Here is a 17473-nt window from a genome sequence, read left to right as displayed (position 1 = left end):
CTGGCGTTTTTGCGGTTACCATTTAATGAAGCTGCCAGTTGAGGACTTGTGAGGAGTCTATTTCTCAAAATAGAGACTCTAATGTACTTGTCTTCTTGCACAGTTGTGCACCGGGGACTCCCACTACTCTTTCTACTCTGGTTAGAGCCTGTTTGTGCTGTTCTCTGAAGGGAGTAGTACACACTGTTGTAGGAAATGTTCAGTTTCTTGGCAATTTTTCTCTTGGAATAGCATTCATTTCTAAGAACAAGAATAGACTGTCGAGTTTCAAATGAAAGTTCTCTTTTTCTAGCCATTTGGAGAGTATAATCGAACCCACAAATGTGATGCTCCAGATACTCAACTAGCTCAAAGGAAGGCCAGTTTTATAGCTTCTCTAACGAGCAAACCCGTTTTCAGCTGTGCTAACATAATTGCTCAAGGGTATCAAGGGTTTTCTAATCATCCTTTAGTCTTCTAACGTGCTTAGCAAACACAATGTACCATTAGAACACTGGAGTGATGGTTGCTGGAAATGGGCCTCTATACACCTATATAGATATTCCTTTATACTAGCTGCAAACATCTGGTTTTTAGTCATTTACCACATCAATAATGTATAGAGTGTATTTCTGATTAATTTAATTTTATCTTCACTGAAAAAAACAGTGCTTTTCTTTCAAAAATAAGGAAATTTATATATATATATATATATATATATATATATATATATATCAAAATATGTCCACACTCACGTTTTTATAGTCGAAAATTGCTGGGGTAGCTGCCCAAAAGCGAGCTGCGGGATCACAAGTTTTAACAGTATAGCGAGTACACGGGGGTTGCTTAGCAACCACCACGTGATCCCGCAGCTCGCTGTGATTGAGAATAGAGCGGCTATGATGATACGCACGCGTGCGCTCCAACTGATAGGAAGTGGGAAGCCAGTGGAACGCACGCTGACAGTCTCCCTTGCACTCCCAGAACAGCGGGGAGGATGGATCCACCGCATAGAGACTGCTGAATTTAGACTAGGTAAGGAGTCTCTCCTTTACTCACACAGGAGCCTGTAATACAGATATTTGTATAATGTGTATTGTAGGGTCAGTCACTGATATATCCTGATAGGTACACTCCCACCACAGGTGGGTCTATTTAGCAATCAGTAAGGAGGGTACATAAGGGGTGTCAGTTGCTTGTATTGTTATCTTGACAAAGGTCCACGGTTGGGACCGAAACGTTGATCCTGTATTTACTTTTAATTGTTGGAATAAAGGACTTTTTTTTTTAGAAGACTGGTGAGTGCACCCCTTTTTTCAAAGGTGTTATATATATAAAAAAAAATTTATATTTATCAAACACAGTACCTTTACACATTGGCAATCTTCACAATTGGTTAGCATCCTTCTAAATTAGGTGGAGACAGGTAGTTGAAAAGCCCCAATGCAGGGGTGGATCCAAATAAAAATGAAAGGGGGGGCACCATGATTGGGGAGAGCGATGTTGCAGGGGTTTTTCCAGGTATGGGAGTGGGGATGTGGCCCCACACGTCCGCTGTAAAAACATAGTGTCCACCTTTGTTGTGCCAAATGTTATAGCATATGAACATCCCACTTATATTTTGAGCAGCTCAGTGATTGACGTTAGTAAGTACATGTGCTGGTATGTAAATTAAAGTAGACGGCCGGGGGGGTGTGGGCTGCCTAGGCCCCTCAGACGCTTTATGAATTTTGACAGTGAGAGTGAGAAATTAAATTTAGATGCATTTTCTGCACTTGTGTGCTGACCATCTGAAGATGGTGTAAACTCTGAAAAGCTTTGCTTTTTGGAGTTTAGTACATGGGGCTCAGATTGAAGTCCCCATTGATAATGGAGGCTGATATCTGCAATGCTAATTAGCACGTTGCCGGAGATTTCAGTGAAATCTCCTGCATTGTGCCATTAGTACATAGGCACAATACATAAAATGATGCAGAAACTGCAGTTTCTGCATAATGTTATGTAAAAAAACAGCTTGATACATAGGCCCCTTAGTCTTTCTACTTCACCTCACCTCCTTAAGGGCTTTTATTTACTAAGGCTGGGTACACGCCTAAAGATTTTAGGTAAGGTATGAAAGCAAATGACAATCATCAATTTGCTCCCAAACGCCGAAAAATGGCCAAAAACTGGTTTTTGAACAAATTGCTTAAATCAAACATTTAACAAACTTGTCTGACGTCATTTTCATCTGTTTTCTGGCATTTAGGAGAAAATTGCTGATCATCAGTTACTCCCATCCGTTACCAGATTTTCATTCCAACCAATCAACTAGTGGGATGGTTGGACAGAAAATATTTAGGTGTGTACCCAGCTTAAGCCTTGGATGGAGATAACAGGAAATTGTGTTGCGTAGTGCTCAGACCTATTACTAAGTGGTATTGTTTCAAATAATTGGGTGATGTGTAAAGAAGAATTGACCCAAAATGTTGCAAGATAATAGTTTACTGGTCTCAATAGACTGCAGCAGTAAATAGAATTGGTGCTTGTACAGAGAAATGTAGCAATCATAGATGTGGGTTGGTTGGTATGAACAAATATTGAAATGTGCAAAATGACACAAGTGGGACAATCTTGGACATGCAGGATGCAGCAAAACAAAACAAGTCAATGTGGCAATGTCCAGTAACAATGTTAGTGCGGCAAGTGCTTGCTGTAAAGTGGAAGGTGGTAGTGGGTATTATCAGAACCCAGGATGGTCTATTACGGTATTCAGAGAGTACAATACGAGGTTAAGAAGAGTCTAATTTCCACCTAGTGTTGTGGACTTTTCAGAGATAGGGGCGGCGTCCTGCTTACCTGTCTGGTCGTCTTGGTTATGCGTGGTTGGTGCCTGGATCCAGCAAGTACAAGAAAAAAAAAATTCCCGAAAATTACAGGGGGGCATCCGCCCATTCCCCCATGTGATGGTATATAAGGGAGCTCCTCCCTTTCCTCTTTTCCTGACTGTAGATCAGACTGGCGGGTGGTTTATCCGGGTGCTGTAGTCTGCCTCTGCATGAGCAGTTTCTGGTAGCAAAACTCATGGCAATTGTGCTTTTATATGCGATTGTCTGTCCACGCACAAACTTTGAATAAGGGTCGGCTGAAACTTAAAGAAGCATAGGAACTGTTGTGTAGTTCTGTTTCTTGTGTAAGCATCTGCAATGGAGTCCCCAAAGCAACTGTAGCCCAAACAAATAAGAGCCTTCCTGTATGAGCTAAGGTCCTAAATTCATCTGGACAAGGCTAGATCTAAATATGGGGTTTGTTTTTTACAGATGTAACTAGATTTTGATACATGAGCAGATAAACAAAAAAAACAAGGGGTTAAAAGACCAAGACCTTTTCCACAAACTGAGGTGGAGGGTAGAGATTATTCTGTAGAAAAGGGATTATTGGTTAATAATCCATTACTGTGATGTAACTTCATTTTGTACCCAAAGTAATTTGTAATGTAAACTGTTTTACAAATAGAATATAGTGTTTGTTTTGTTGGTAAAATTGAGGAGGGGGAGAAGTATTGGCAAGCACATCCATGTAAGGAATAGCACGGCTGCTGCCTGCTGTGTATTGTAACTAACATGTTGCAGATTTTATTACACTACAAAACGCTTTCACACTTTTTATTATCCCCTGTTGTTGGGTAATTCTTGCCTAAAAAAAATTCTATTTTTTCTTTTAGGTTTGGATAATATATGGAGACGGTTCGTTAGGATACAGCATCGTAGAGTTTGATACATATACACGCCACAAGGTAGTTTTTATTGTAACAATAAATTATGCATTGTAACTACACCCTAAAATTGCATTTTCTGTGTTTTATGAGCATAGAACAGTAATTAAAAAGCGTGCATATATATATATATATATATATATATATATATATATATATATACAGTCGGGTGCATAAATATTGGGACATTGACAGAATTTTCATATTTTGGCCTCTATTCACCACCACAATGGCTTTGAAATGAAACAAACAAGATGTGCTTTAACTGCAGACTTTCAGATTTAATTTGAGGGTAATTACATCCAAATCAGGTGAACGGTGTAGGAATTACAACGGTTTCTGTCAATGTCCCAATATTTATGCACCTGACTGTATATTATACATATATTCAATTTTTAAATAATGACTCCTCAATGCAATATACCCTGTGGTACTTACCTTCTGTACTCTGTATTATTAAGGAATAGAATCACAAAATTGATCATGATTGGCTGGAAAAAAAAATGCTGTGTGTTATGGTCTTGTTAATGACTATAACCAGCAATGGGGTAACTTCAACAAAGAAGCAGTCCCCCAGCTGGATATGAGCCCATCACATGCCACCGTCCCCGAGCTCTCTATTGTTTATCTAATTTGTAACAATTGGGCCGAATTATCAAGACCATGTTTCATAAAATGCACTGCTGTGATTATTAGTACATAGGCCCCTTAGTTTGATGCTTGTAGAAAGTAACTGGCACTAATTCTATACAACCTTCACATTACTGTCTGTAATTTTCTCTCTCAGACTCCAGTCATTGCTCTAGTTGGAAATGATGCCTGCTGGAGCCAGATATCTCGAGAACAAGTTCCTATGCTGGGGAGCAATGTTGCCTGCAGTCTGGCATATAACGGTGACTTATATTAGTGTCTATTCTTCTCCTGACAATGCACTTTGTAACCTCTGTATCTGTCACTGGAAATTAATGATGCCTCTGGTTTTTAAACTATTCACCAATATATTTGCGAACAAGTTTGTTTCCTGATGAGTTTGGCACCATAATCTGCATTGTGAAAGGGATCTCCCCTCTACTCTGTGCTACTCGTACTACTAACTTCCACTTATCCCCGTTCCATCGCGCTGCCTCGTACAGCCGTGCCCTCACCATCACAAGAGTGAACCGGTCACTACCTTCACAAGATTATTTCCAAATTGTATGTATTTGCATGATATATTATTTTTCTCTTGTTCTCTGCAGATTATCATATTGTGGCAGATGGTTTTGGAGGAAAAGGTTTCCTGGTCACTCAGCAAGATGAAGAGCGAATATCTGACATCATCAAGGAGGCACAAGAAGCGGCAAAGAAAGGAAAATCTGCTCTTATTAACGTGCTAATAGGAAAAACCAATTTTCGTGATGGGTCTATTTCTGTGTAGAGTTTTTATTACTCAGAGTGATAAAATAACACTAGAAATATATTTTTGAATAGCCCGGCTCTCTGAGCCTATTGATCAGGGGCGTATCTATAATGGATGCAAGGTGTGCGGGGCACTCCAGGCCCCTGGGTCCAGGGGGGCCCATACCGCACACCCTGCACCCATATTTTTAATACTTACCACTCTGCCTCCGGAGTCCCACGTCGGCGCCGGTATCAGCGTGTAAAAAAAATCGCCTGGAAAATGGCCGCTGTGCCCATTTCCTCAGCGTTTTGTGTATGCACCGTAGGAAAAACACTGGGAAAATGGATGCCGCGCTATTTTCTCGGTGACCTGCGCATGCGCTGTAGACTCTAGACACCGACTAGTGCCCAGAGTCTACCGCTGCGCTCAGTGTGCTGTCGGGCGCTGGAGAGAGAGGAGGGGGCCCCTGACGGAGACTGCACACGGGCCCCCTCCTCTCTTGAAATGCCCCTGCTATTGGTAGATCCCTCTTTAGATTTTTATAAACAAGTTTTTCAATTTTTAAAGCATCATCTTTTATGCAACCGATTTGAACAATCTGTCATTGCTGTGGCTTCTGATACAAGTATTTCCACCACAATGACTACTGTTGGACCTATTATAACTTCCAGAATCAATTTCAGGGCAGTTATAGGTTTTCTAAATAAATAAATATATTTTATCGCAATATATAATGTGATGCTTAAGTGTAACTCAGGTAATCTGTGCACAGAAGTAAAAAAAAAAACAACTTCATATGAGTGGTTCTGTTTTACCCGTCTTTCTTTTTTAATGATTTTAAATAATTCCTCTTAATCACACTGAATTAGTAATGTCATAGTAATGTCCTGTGAAATAACAAATACATATTTACTAATTAGAACGAACACTTTTATTAACCCTCATTATCTTTATAGTAGATATAGGATCTGTCAGAAACTGGCCTAATAATATAATCCTAGACATGTTCTAGTTATAACATATTCACCCCTTGAAAAGAAACATTCACAAATATGTCTGTAAAAATTCACAGACTTTGAGGTTGGTTCAATTGTCAGTGATAAACTATACTCCTACTTTGCTTTGAATGTCACAACCTGATTACCTAGAAAAAAACTAAATTGATCATTATGTGCTACCATATTTCTACAACTATTTAGCCCACATCTCAAGTCATTTAATCTCATTTTGAAAAGTAGCTAATTATAGCTACACTTTAGTTACAATGAAATGTCCTGTATACCTATACACAGTAGGGACAATGTGGATGTGGTGGGGATGTGCTAGAGGGGTTGGCGTGCTGGGCACTAGCACCGTATTGTAGGATTTCTCTCTATTTAACTGGCATCCAGATTAAGCACCTGATTTATGTAGTAGGCATAGATGGCCATTTCCAATGTAGCTTGTCATACTGAATGAATGCATACAAGACCTAACCAGTCATTTGATAAGTAGGCAGAGCAGGATAGATTGAGTCCATCCATTAATGTAGGTCTCAAGTATTCTACTGACCATCATTTGTATGGAGCCCACCAATGGTTGTAGCCACATGAATTTCGTAAGGAGGAAGTCTGTCTCATACCCACGCCTACTTGGTAGATGCAATGGTGGTTTAATGAGTCTGGGACTTGTGCTTCAGTAAGAACTAAACAGATGAAAGTACTAAGTTTGCAAGTAATGTTGCTGCAACCGATTAAGTTGTTTCCACAGGTTTCTACTAGTTTGTACAGTTTTATGTAAAGGGCACATAACAACTGGAGAACAATACATCATATGGTCTTTGTAAGAGCATAGTGCCTAGAACTCAAATAGCTGTAACCCAGAGCATACTACTGACTGTCAGCTCTGTTCAGTGTAAGTAAAAGCCCCCATATATCAGAAATGATTTAGGGAAATTTTGCAGATAATTGTGTAAAAAATCTGCAGATCTCAGATTCAAAAACTGATTGGAATTGGTGGATCAGGTTGTCCAACATGTTGGATTTCACAGACCAATCTGGCTGATTGTTACCATACACTAGCAATCTACAGCCCAATTTGCAGACCGTTACTAGTAAAATGATGGGCCTTTCATGACTGTCAGATCTGTCTTTCCTGAAAATTATCTGCAAATCACTAACAAATACAGTCAGGTGCATAAATATTGGGACATTGACAGACTTTAAATATTTTGGCCTCTATTCACCACCACAATGGCTTTGAAATGAAACAAACAAGATGTGCTTTAACTGCAGACTTTCAGATTTAATTTGAGGGTAATTACATCCAAATCAGGTGAACGGTGTAGGAATTACAACAGTTTCCCACTTTTTAAAGGGCCAAAAGTAATGGGACAAACTAAACAATCCTAAATCTAACTTTCACTTTTTAATACTTAGTTGCAAATCCTTTGCAGGCAATTACAGCCTGAAGTCTGGAACGCATAGATATCACCAGACGCTGGGTTTCATCTCTGGTGATGCTCTGCCAGGCCTCTACTGCAAATGTCTTCAGTTCCTGCTTGTTCTTGGGGCATTTTCCCTCCAGTTTTGTCTTCATCAAGTGAAATGCATGCTCAATCGGATTCAGGTCAGGGGATTGACTTGGCCATTGCATAACACTCCACCTTTTAGCCTTTAAAAAACTCTTTGGTTGCTTTTGCAGTATGCTTCGGGTCATTGTCCATCTGCACTGTGAAGCGCTGTCCAATGACTTCTGAAGCATTTGACTGAATATGAGCATATAATATTGCCCGAAACACTTCAGAATTCATTCTGCTGCTTTTGTCAGCAGTCACATCATCAATAAATACAAGGGAACCAGTTCCATCGGCAGCCATACATGCCCACGCCATGACACAACCACCACCATGCTTCACTGATGAGGTGGTATGTTTTGGATCATGAGCAGTTCCTTTCCTTCTCCATACTCTTCTCTTCCCATCACTCTGGTACAAGTTGATCTTTGTCTCATCTGTCCATAGGATGTTGTTCCAGAACTGTAATGGCTTTTTTAGATGTTGTTTGGCAAACTCTCATCTGGTCTTCCTGTTTTTGAGGCTCACCAATGGTTTACATCTTGTGGTGAACCCTCTATATTCAATCTTGTGAAGTCTTCTCTTGATTGTTGACTTTGACACATATACACCTACCTCCTGGATAGTGTTCTTGATTTGGCCAACTGTTGTGAAGGGGTTTTTCTTCACCAGGGAAATAATTCTTCTGTCATCCACCACAGTTGTTTTCTGTGGTCTTCCGACTCTTTTGGTGTTGCTGAGCTCTCCGGTGCATTCTTTCTTTTTAAGAATGTTCCAAACAGTTGATTTGGCCACACCTAATGTTTTTGCTATCTCTCTGATGTGTTTGTTTTGATTTTTCAGCCTAATGATGGCTTGCTTCACTGATAGTGACAGCTCTTTGGATCTCATATTGAGAGTCGACAGCAACTGATTCCAAATGCAAATGTCACACCTAGAATCAACTCCAGACCTTTTACCTACTTAATTGATAATGAAATAACGAGGGAATAGCCCACACCTGTCCATGTAATAGCTTTTGAGTTGATAGTCCTATTACTTTTGGCCCCTTAAAAAGTGGGAGGCACATATAGAAACCGTTGTAATTCCTACACCGTTAACCTGATTTGGATGTAATTACCCTCAAATTAAATCTGAAAGTCTGCAGTTAAAGCACATCTTGTTTGTTTCATTTCAAAGCCATTGTGGTGGTGAATAGAGGGCAAAATATGAAAATTCTGTCAATGCCCCAATATTTATGCACCTGACTATCTGTAATGTAAGGGCGCAGATTGGTGGATTGGGAAATCTTTAAATTGGGGGGGAAATCAGAGTCTGTGAATCTTTTATTGTGACAGCGGATGTATGGGCTCCTTTAGAGTATGGGGAATACAGTTTCCGAAAGGCGGTATAGCCCGTAGTGACCACTTAGGTGTTTGCAATTGTTTTCTAAATTACATTAGAAAAATGATGGTGAAAACTTCTATAGAGATCACCAATATTCATTATTTCCACCCTATGTTACCTAATATCTGGTTGCTGTGGTTACAGCATGTGTTGTGTTACACTAATCCAGTGGTTCAAGTACCACCAACAGGTCATGTTTTGTACATTTCTTTAATGATGCCCAGATGAGTTAATCCATTTTGCTGGGTCAGTAATTATTCCACCTGCTTCTACAGACAGAAATCCTGAAAATATGACCTGTTGGGGAGGCCTGAGACCTGAGGTTGAGAACCACTGCACTAAACAATCCTGACTCAAAATTTTCAAGCCCCATTTCATGTTCTTTTCAGTATATGATTGTAGAACCAACACCGTTTTAATTAGCAAAATATGTTACCACACAGATTTGTTTATTGAGGACCATATTCAAATACATTTTTCTAACTTTAATTTTGGACTGGTCATGGGCAACCAGCTGCTTGTTATTTTTTTATTAAATGTAGAACTAGATGATCTTAATTTTTTTTCTAAAGAAAGACTCCTGTAATCTTTGTAAATAATATTTGATTTAAACTATTTAATTAAATAATTGCATTTAAAGTGTCTTGTCTCCTGCATGCTGTCTTGTAAGAAATATTTAACTAAATAATAAAACGAATGTTTCTACTGCATGAATGGGCAGGGGGGGGGGCTGCCTGAAGACATTAGCTGGGTCCCTAGACCACACAAGGGGATATTTACAACTGTACACAAACAATATCCGTGTATTAAGTTTTTACAAGAGGAAGGAAAGAGACCATCAGTGTCTGGCTGCATAAGAGAAAATCTAAAACCTTGGAAAATGTAAGCGAATCATCCATTTGTCACCAGATATTGTCCAAATGAAAATCCTTTAATTGCTTGCTCTTATGGGTGTGCTGGAGGATCGATATTGATCCTCCAGCACACCACAAACTCACCAACAACTATAGCAATCAACGATCGCGGGTCCCTATAGTAACCTGGTCGATATCGACCAGGTTTGCCTGCATGCACGGGCAATGGACGATATAGATATCGTCCATACGTGTCTGCGCATCGCAGGTCGTTGGGCACCGAAAAATGCACGATATGGTCGACATGATCGTTATCGTTCATATCGTCCATTTTAATCGTATCGTGTGTACGCACCTTTTTAGAGATCCGTCCAACCAGATACTAGAGGTGAAGGCTGGGAAACCAAGGAAAGAGCCCTTGTAGAAACGGGCCTAGTCGCAGCCAGCCTGGACAAAGTGGAAGACATCACCCCGGACCGCAGACCTTTGAAAAACGTCTGTGTACCATGACATGCATAGCCAGCCTGGAGCCACTAGGAGTACCTTCACTCTGGAAGCTGCAATGCCACTGGAGACCTCAGCAAACCAAAAAAATAGCTACATACAAGGGCTCCATCCAAAACATGGCACTACTCAGTTTTATTAAGTGCTAGCTCCAGCCCCATCCTACAATCCCATTGACCAGTGTTCCCCGGCCTGCTTAAGAGAAAAGGATTCAACAGTAAGTTGACCAAAATCCTATTATTTATGATCCACAAAGTTAGCAGCTTGTTCCAGAGTATACTACATATTTGTCCTCCATTGTTGTTGTTCTGCAGTCACGTTAAAACAGCCCTTCTAGTTACTCCTAGTCCCATACGAGTTTTCTAATGCGGAGCGTCTTTTCGTGCATCTTTTTCACCACAAATGTGTTTTATTTGCAATGCAAATAAGACTCACAAGCAGACTACACTGACTAAAATTATATGCGGCATGTGTATATTCTGTGTGCGACTGCAGCTGTATACGAAATCTACGTTACAGTGTCAGCGGCTGTTTGTTCCGTTATGATGATTTTTACAGACTCAGCTGCACACAGAAAATACATATAAGCATAAGTGACAAAACCAAGACTGCCATGTCATCATACTGGGAATGGGATGAGCTGTAGAAGAACCATAAAGGATATTCTATAAATAAAAGAATGTAAGTTTTTTTACTGTAACCTGTCTTTAGTTTATTTCCCCCATATTTTCTTTCAATTCTTAGTATGTAAAGGTAGGTGGCATCACTGTTACTGAGACGTCTTGGAAAAGCCCAGATATGCATCAGTTGTAATCCGACATCTCGTGAGTCCGTGTGAGAACCAACTCATGGCAAGGCAACGTGAATTATCGGAGTTCGAACGGGGCATGATAGTGGATGCCCGACAGATGGGATATTTCATTTACATAGTTGTGTGGACATTCAAAATTTTTTGATCTACGGTGTCATATGTGTACTGGGAATACTTAATGGAAGGCATTACCATCCACCATGGACCACTCAGTCGTGGACCATGGGTGCTTACTGATCGTGACCAGCGCTGTCTGGACAGAATTGTCCGTAGGAACAGACAAGTGACACTGGATCAAATCACATCCACATTCAATGCAGGAGGTACCCTACACATATCGAGCAGGTCAGTGCAGCATTCTTTAGATTCCATAGTATATGGGAGCAGAAGACCCACCAGAGTGTCTACGACATTGGACACAGCACCTCAGCTAGGCTCGTGCCGTCACTAATTGGGCCCTGGAGGACTGGCAATATGTGGTGTGGTCTGATGAGTCACGGTTCCAGTTTCGGGCTGGTAGTGTTTGGGTGTGGCACAGATACCATGAGGCCATTGACCCTAGCTGTCTACAAGGTACCGTGCAGGCTTGTGGTGGTTTCATAATGATGTGAGGTTCGCATGGCATGGGATGAGTCACCCCTGAACATGTCATTCACTGGTAACTGCTACATTGCATTGTTTGATGACTATTTGTAGCTCTTCATGGACTTCATGTACCCCCACACACAATTAAATATTCCAGCAGGATAATGCAACGTGTCATCTGTCTCAAGTTGTCCAGAATTGGTTTGAGGAGATGCAATAACCAGAAGATGCAATAACCAGAAGAAAAGTGGTTGGCTGCTAAGACTCTTTAAGATCTAGTGGTTCAAATGGAGGACCCTGGAGGGCTCAAAGAACTACTGCCAAATCCCAAGGAGGCACTGGGCGACAAAGGGAGGTTGAATCCGGAGGACACTCTGGAGGAAGGTGTGGACATCCGGAAGCAGAGCAATTCTATGTTGGAACCATACTGACATTGCAGAGGCATGCACTTTCAATGAGGCCAGGCATAGGCTGAGGGCCAATCCAGCTTGAAGGAATGCCAGTATTCTGGAAATTCAAAACACCTGAGGGTCATAATCTCTTGTATGACACCACTGGAAATATGTATGCCACATTCTGTGGTAAATCCTGGCGAAGGCAGGCTTGCGCGCTCTAAGGATCATGTTGATGACCGAGCTAGAGAATCCTTTGGACCTTAGGAAGGATGTCTCAAGAGCCACGCCGTCAAAGACAGACGATTCAGGTCCGGGTAAAGGTAAGGACCCTGAGACAGGTCCGGACATTAAGGCAGTAGAAATGGAGTGTCGATGGAGAGACTCCAAAGATCTGAGTACCAATGACGTCTGGGCCAAGCTGAAGCCACCAGCAGGACAGTGCCTTCCGAAGAACCTGAGGAAGCATGGAGACAGGAGGAAATAGGTATGCAAGCCAGAAGGTCCATTTCACTGACAGAGCATCCACTAGGCTTGCTTCGGCATATCTTGTTCTGGACCCATACACTGGTAACTTGTGATTGTGTCAGGAGGCTATGAGCTCCACCTCTGGGAGACCTCATTTGTCCACTAGGAGTTGAAACACCTCTTGGTGAAGAGACCCATTCCCCTGGATGCACATCGTGACGGCTGAGGAAATCCGCTTCCCAATTGAGAACTCCCGGAATGAACACTGCCGAAATGGCCGGTAGAAGACATTCTGCCCATGTCAGAATGCATGACACTTCTGTCATTGCTGCCCGACTTCAAGTGCCACCTTGACGGTTGATGTAAGCCACTGTAGTGGCATTGTCTGACAACCTGTGTTTTGCCATCATGAGGGCCCTGTACACACCCCGAAGTTCCAATATGTTGATGGGCAGGGATGCCTCTACCGTTGTCCACCGGCCCTGAAAGGAGTGTGGACCGGTCACTGAGCCCCATCCCCGGAGACTGGCGTCCGTTGTTAGGAGTATCCAGTCCAGGATCCAAAAGGGACGACCCTTGGTTAGATGAGATGTCTATAGCCACCAAGAGAGAAACAGACGCACCTCCGGAAAGAGTACTATCGTCTGAGCTCTGATCCAGTTGGGTAATCCATTCCACCTTGAGAGGATTAGTACTGACACCCCGCGACTGCGGAGACATCTGCATACTCGCAGCTGCAGTGTGGAAATCTTTTCTGGAGTTATAAAGTTCTCTGTTGGTGAAAATCCAGAAGGGCTCCCCAATGAACCATCCTCTGTGAGGGAATTAGGGAGGACTTTTTCCAATTGATTAACCACCCATGAGCTTGTAGGTGGTAGTGAAGTACTTCTTGAGAACTTGCCAACAAGGAGGAGGTCGTCCAGATATGGTAGGAGCCGGATACCCTGACTCCGCAGGTGGGCTGCCATGACAGCCATGATTTTGGTAAATACCCTTGGAGCCACGGATAGGCCAAAGGGCAGCGCCCGAAACTGGAAGTGTTGTTGCAGTATGGCAAACTGTAGATAACGCTGGTGAGAAAGTGTTATGGGAACATGTAGGTATGCATCCTGAATGTCCAGTGATACCATTTAATCCCCAGGTTCCATAACCAGTATGATGGATCATAAGGTTTCCATCCTGAACCTGAAGAACTTGTTCAGAGATTTGAGGTTGAGGATAGGCCGATGAGACCCATTTGGTTTCTGAACCAGAAAGAGAGTAGAATTATATCCAGACCCTCTTTGAGATAGTGGAACTGGTACAATTACCCCTGCCTGCAGCAAGGACTGTATGGCTTTCTGGATCTGCAAGGCCTTGGTCTTGTCAGAAGGAGGGCCTTTGCAGATAAATTGGTGGGGAGGCCTTCGAAGGAATGAGAGGGCGTACCCGTAAGAGACCACTTCATTTACCCAAGTGAAGAAGTCGGCCTCCCACTCTGGAGGTCCTGCAGAGGGAGGTCCACCCCGTCAGCCTGCAGGTTTATCCTCCGGTTTGGGGGCCGGGTGTCTTGTGCTCCAAGCCTGTTTCTTAGGCTGACAGTCTTCTTGGCAGCGGACTGCCTAGGGAAGCACTGCCCCTTCGATTTTCCCATGGGTACGAAAGGAGGAGCTTCGAGACTTTGCAGGAGCAGATGCTGAGGGGCAGAAATGCAGGTTTGGATTTGGCCAACGTGTCAACAATCTTGTCCAAGTCTGGACCAAACAAAATCTCCCCATTATAGGTTAAGGCCTCCAGGCCTTTCTTAGAATTGGCATCAGCGCTCCAATAGCATAGCCACAAGGAACGGCAAGCAGACACGGCAGCAGCCGGGACCCTAGATGTCAGTAGACTACATCCAGAGCGGCCTCACCGATATATGCAACCGAATCCCTAATATGGCCGACCAGTGACACCTGATTCTCTGGAACTTCCAAGGAGTCCTAAAGTGTATCAGCCCAACTCTCTATAGCCTTAGCTACCCAGAAGATAGCCATGGACGGCCGGGCAACAGCTCCTGAAAGAGAGTATATAGACTTTAGGCAAGTTTCCACTTTCCTATCCATAGGAAGAAATGGAAGGCATAGGTAACGTTGCACTTTTAATTAACCTTGTAGCGTGTGAATACACTGCAGGTGGTTATTCCCACTTCTTACAATGAGCCTGAGGAAATGGGTAACATGAGGTCAAACGTTTCTGAGGTTGATACCTCTTACCAGGCCATAGCCATGTGATCCACCAGCTGATCTGCTAAAGGTGTCTTCGGCAGTATTCCCTCTATCTGTTTAAATAGAGGGTGTTTGGATTTAGGGGCTGGTTCGTCATCCTCTATAACCAATGTGTATCTGAGTGCAAGCACCCAGGCCGGAATATTAATCCTTGATTTAGGCTCCGCCTCTTGCCAAGGGGAGTCAGGGTTAGAGGCATCAGCCACCTCTCCGTCATCAGATGACATCTCAGATTCTGACAGCTATGTGGATTGAGATGACAACACAGGACGCTTAGCTGGTCTTACAGGTTTCTCACTCTGCAACATGGTCTGAATGGCCGTAGAGGTCGTAGTACAGAGTGTACTGAGGAAGAGAAAACATCCACCCATGGTGGAGTTCCGCTCTGTAGTAATCCCACTGTGGGAATGACCGCCTGCTGTATTACAGGAGGGCTCTGCATAATCAGTGGTAGTCCCTGTGAGTGAGGGACGGGCTGCTGTAGTATCCCCATAGGAGGAATAACAGTCAGGACCGCCAGGCGGTCCACAATGGAGGCCAGCATCTGAGAAAAAAATGCCCAAGGGAGCTCCTGTACTGATGTCGGGGGGTTCGAAGCACTTGGCAGGTTCTAACACCTCATACATAACCCATCCTCCTCACTGAAAACTGCAGTAGATAATCTGCAAGACTGCGTCATAAGTACAGGAATGTGTTCATTACCCTTGTCAGACATGTCTGCAGGATAAATGACGCACAATAGCGCACTGTGTACAAAGCAACCACGAGTATGTATAAATACTAACAGGGAGCAATATACTGGTCCTGGCTTATGCTTATGTAAGCTGCAGGAACCCGTTGCCAAAATATGGCACAGTGCAGCACAGAACAGTATGTGACAGAACTCAGAAATATTGAAATAGATAGATAGAAAGATCTATCTATCTGTGGTCAGGTATGAGCCACCCTAACTACACCTGTATGAGGGCAGAATGAGAGAAAGGGTATAGCCATAAACTGACAGATAGAAAAAAGACACAGATAGATAGCGCTGGCACAAGTCACATGCAATGCAGGAAAGACACTGCAAAGCGGCACTATACTCAACTACACAGACGCAGTGTCTGGTAGGAAATAGCGCTACATACACTAACCCTGGGGAGTGTACGCTGATCCTGGGGAGAGGTATGCAGGGGGACAGGACCACGCTGTCCTGGGAGAACTGCGACTGCACCTTAGAAAATGGCCGCCAGAGACCTCAGAGGAGGCAGGTCCGGAGGAGGAGAGCAGTTCAGGGAAGCCAGACCGCAGTGGAAAGGCACACTGAGCTGAGGGGAGGAGCTGCTTAAACAGGGAAGCAGTCTCCCCTGGCCGGTTATTAACCCCATGGACGCTGGTTTCCCGCACCAATATGTCCCTGGTGGTCCTCTGGAGCGCGATGGCCGTAGCCGTAGGCCGTAATCCACACCTGGCACCTCCGGTCTGTCCCGAGACCGGAGGTATCAACTGCCATTACAAGGGGGTCACTGCAAGCAGCGACCAGCCTTACCTGTCCCCTGATGTCCGAGTGCAGTCTGGGTCCTCTCCGGATCAGTACTGGCATCGCGCCACCGGAGGGGTGACGGAGCGGCAGTGCAGACATCCCTCGGACAGTCTGCTGCTGCTAGCTCTATTTGTAAAAGTAAAGTAAATGAAAGAAATAAGCTTTAGGGTCTGATGAATAGCCCCTCTCCCTCTGCAAAATGGTGACCCGACTCCGGCTGGGCACCAACGAAACTGAGGTGGCTCGGGGGCGGGGTATAGGAAGAGTGGACTCAATGCATCCTGGGAGATTCATAAGTTTGCATTGTAAAGTCACAAAGGATTTGCATTGTACAGCAACCAGAGATTTGAGAGTCTTAATTCTATATTGCTATCCAGAACAGCATAATAGTGGCATAGTGCTCTCTGGAATATACTGTGTTTTGTCTCTATCAAACTGTATTATATATTGGTTACTCAAATACATGGTAAATTGGTAACAAAGATGCTCTACATATTATGTATTGATTAATAAAAAAAACTCTGTATTGTATACTGGTTAATAAAATATTTGTCATTTTATATAGAATGCTGTATGTCATTAGAATGTTCTCTGTATTCTATACTCTTATTGGCCACTAGAATGCTCTCTGAATTGTACAGTATATAGTGAATAGAATACCCTCTCTATTATATAACTGTCACTTGAATGCTTTCTTTATTATATAACGGTCACACTAAAAAAACTCTGTATCAAATATTGGCTATAAGAATGCGCTCTCTGTATTGTATATTGTTACTAGAATTACCTGTATTGTATAACGCCAAGTACCTTTTGCAGGTAGTGCAAAACATCTTTAAGGGGGACAGTTCCAAAAACCAGAATGTGGTCTCCTCCAGGCCATTCACCTTAACATTATTCTTGTGTCCATCACCTTCTCTATCCAATCTACTGAGGAATAGGTTTATCAAGGGCTGGAAAAAACTTTTGCTATGGGGCACAACACTGACACATACTTGTATCTTCTTTATTTTATTTGAACATTTAAATCTTTTACA

The 17473-nt window shown here is 42.9% G+C and overlaps 1 protein-coding gene across 3 annotated transcripts in view; it reads left to right on the top strand.

The window, feature by feature from the left end:
- HACL2 (2-hydroxyacyl-CoA lyase 2) overlaps window positions 1–5583 on the top strand; it is a 42513-nt gene extending 36930 nt beyond the window's left edge. For all 3 annotated transcript variants that reach the window (XM_088458613.1, XM_088458615.1, XM_088458614.1), the window contains exons 14-16: window positions 3683–3754; window positions 4521–4626; window positions 4972–5583. In XM_088458613.1, the coding sequence (XP_088314739.1) occupies window positions 3683–3754; window positions 4521–4626; window positions 4972–5150 (357 nt within the window). In that variant the 3' untranslated portion in view covers window positions 5151–5583. The remainder of the gene's footprint in view (window positions 1–3682; window positions 3755–4520; window positions 4627–4971) is intronic.
- The last annotated feature ends 11890 nt before the right edge of the window (window positions 5584–17473 follow it).

This window comes from Taudactylus pleione, unplaced genomic scaffold (assembly GCF_031769625.1).
Source record: "Taudactylus pleione unplaced genomic scaffold, aTauple2 ptg000845l, whole genome shotgun sequence".
NCBI classification, from domain to species: Eukaryota; Metazoa; Chordata; class Amphibia; order Anura; family Myobatrachidae; genus Taudactylus; species Taudactylus pleione.
The sequence above is the reverse complement of the archived record's forward strand: the minus strand, read 5'-3'. Positions and strand labels throughout refer to the sequence as shown.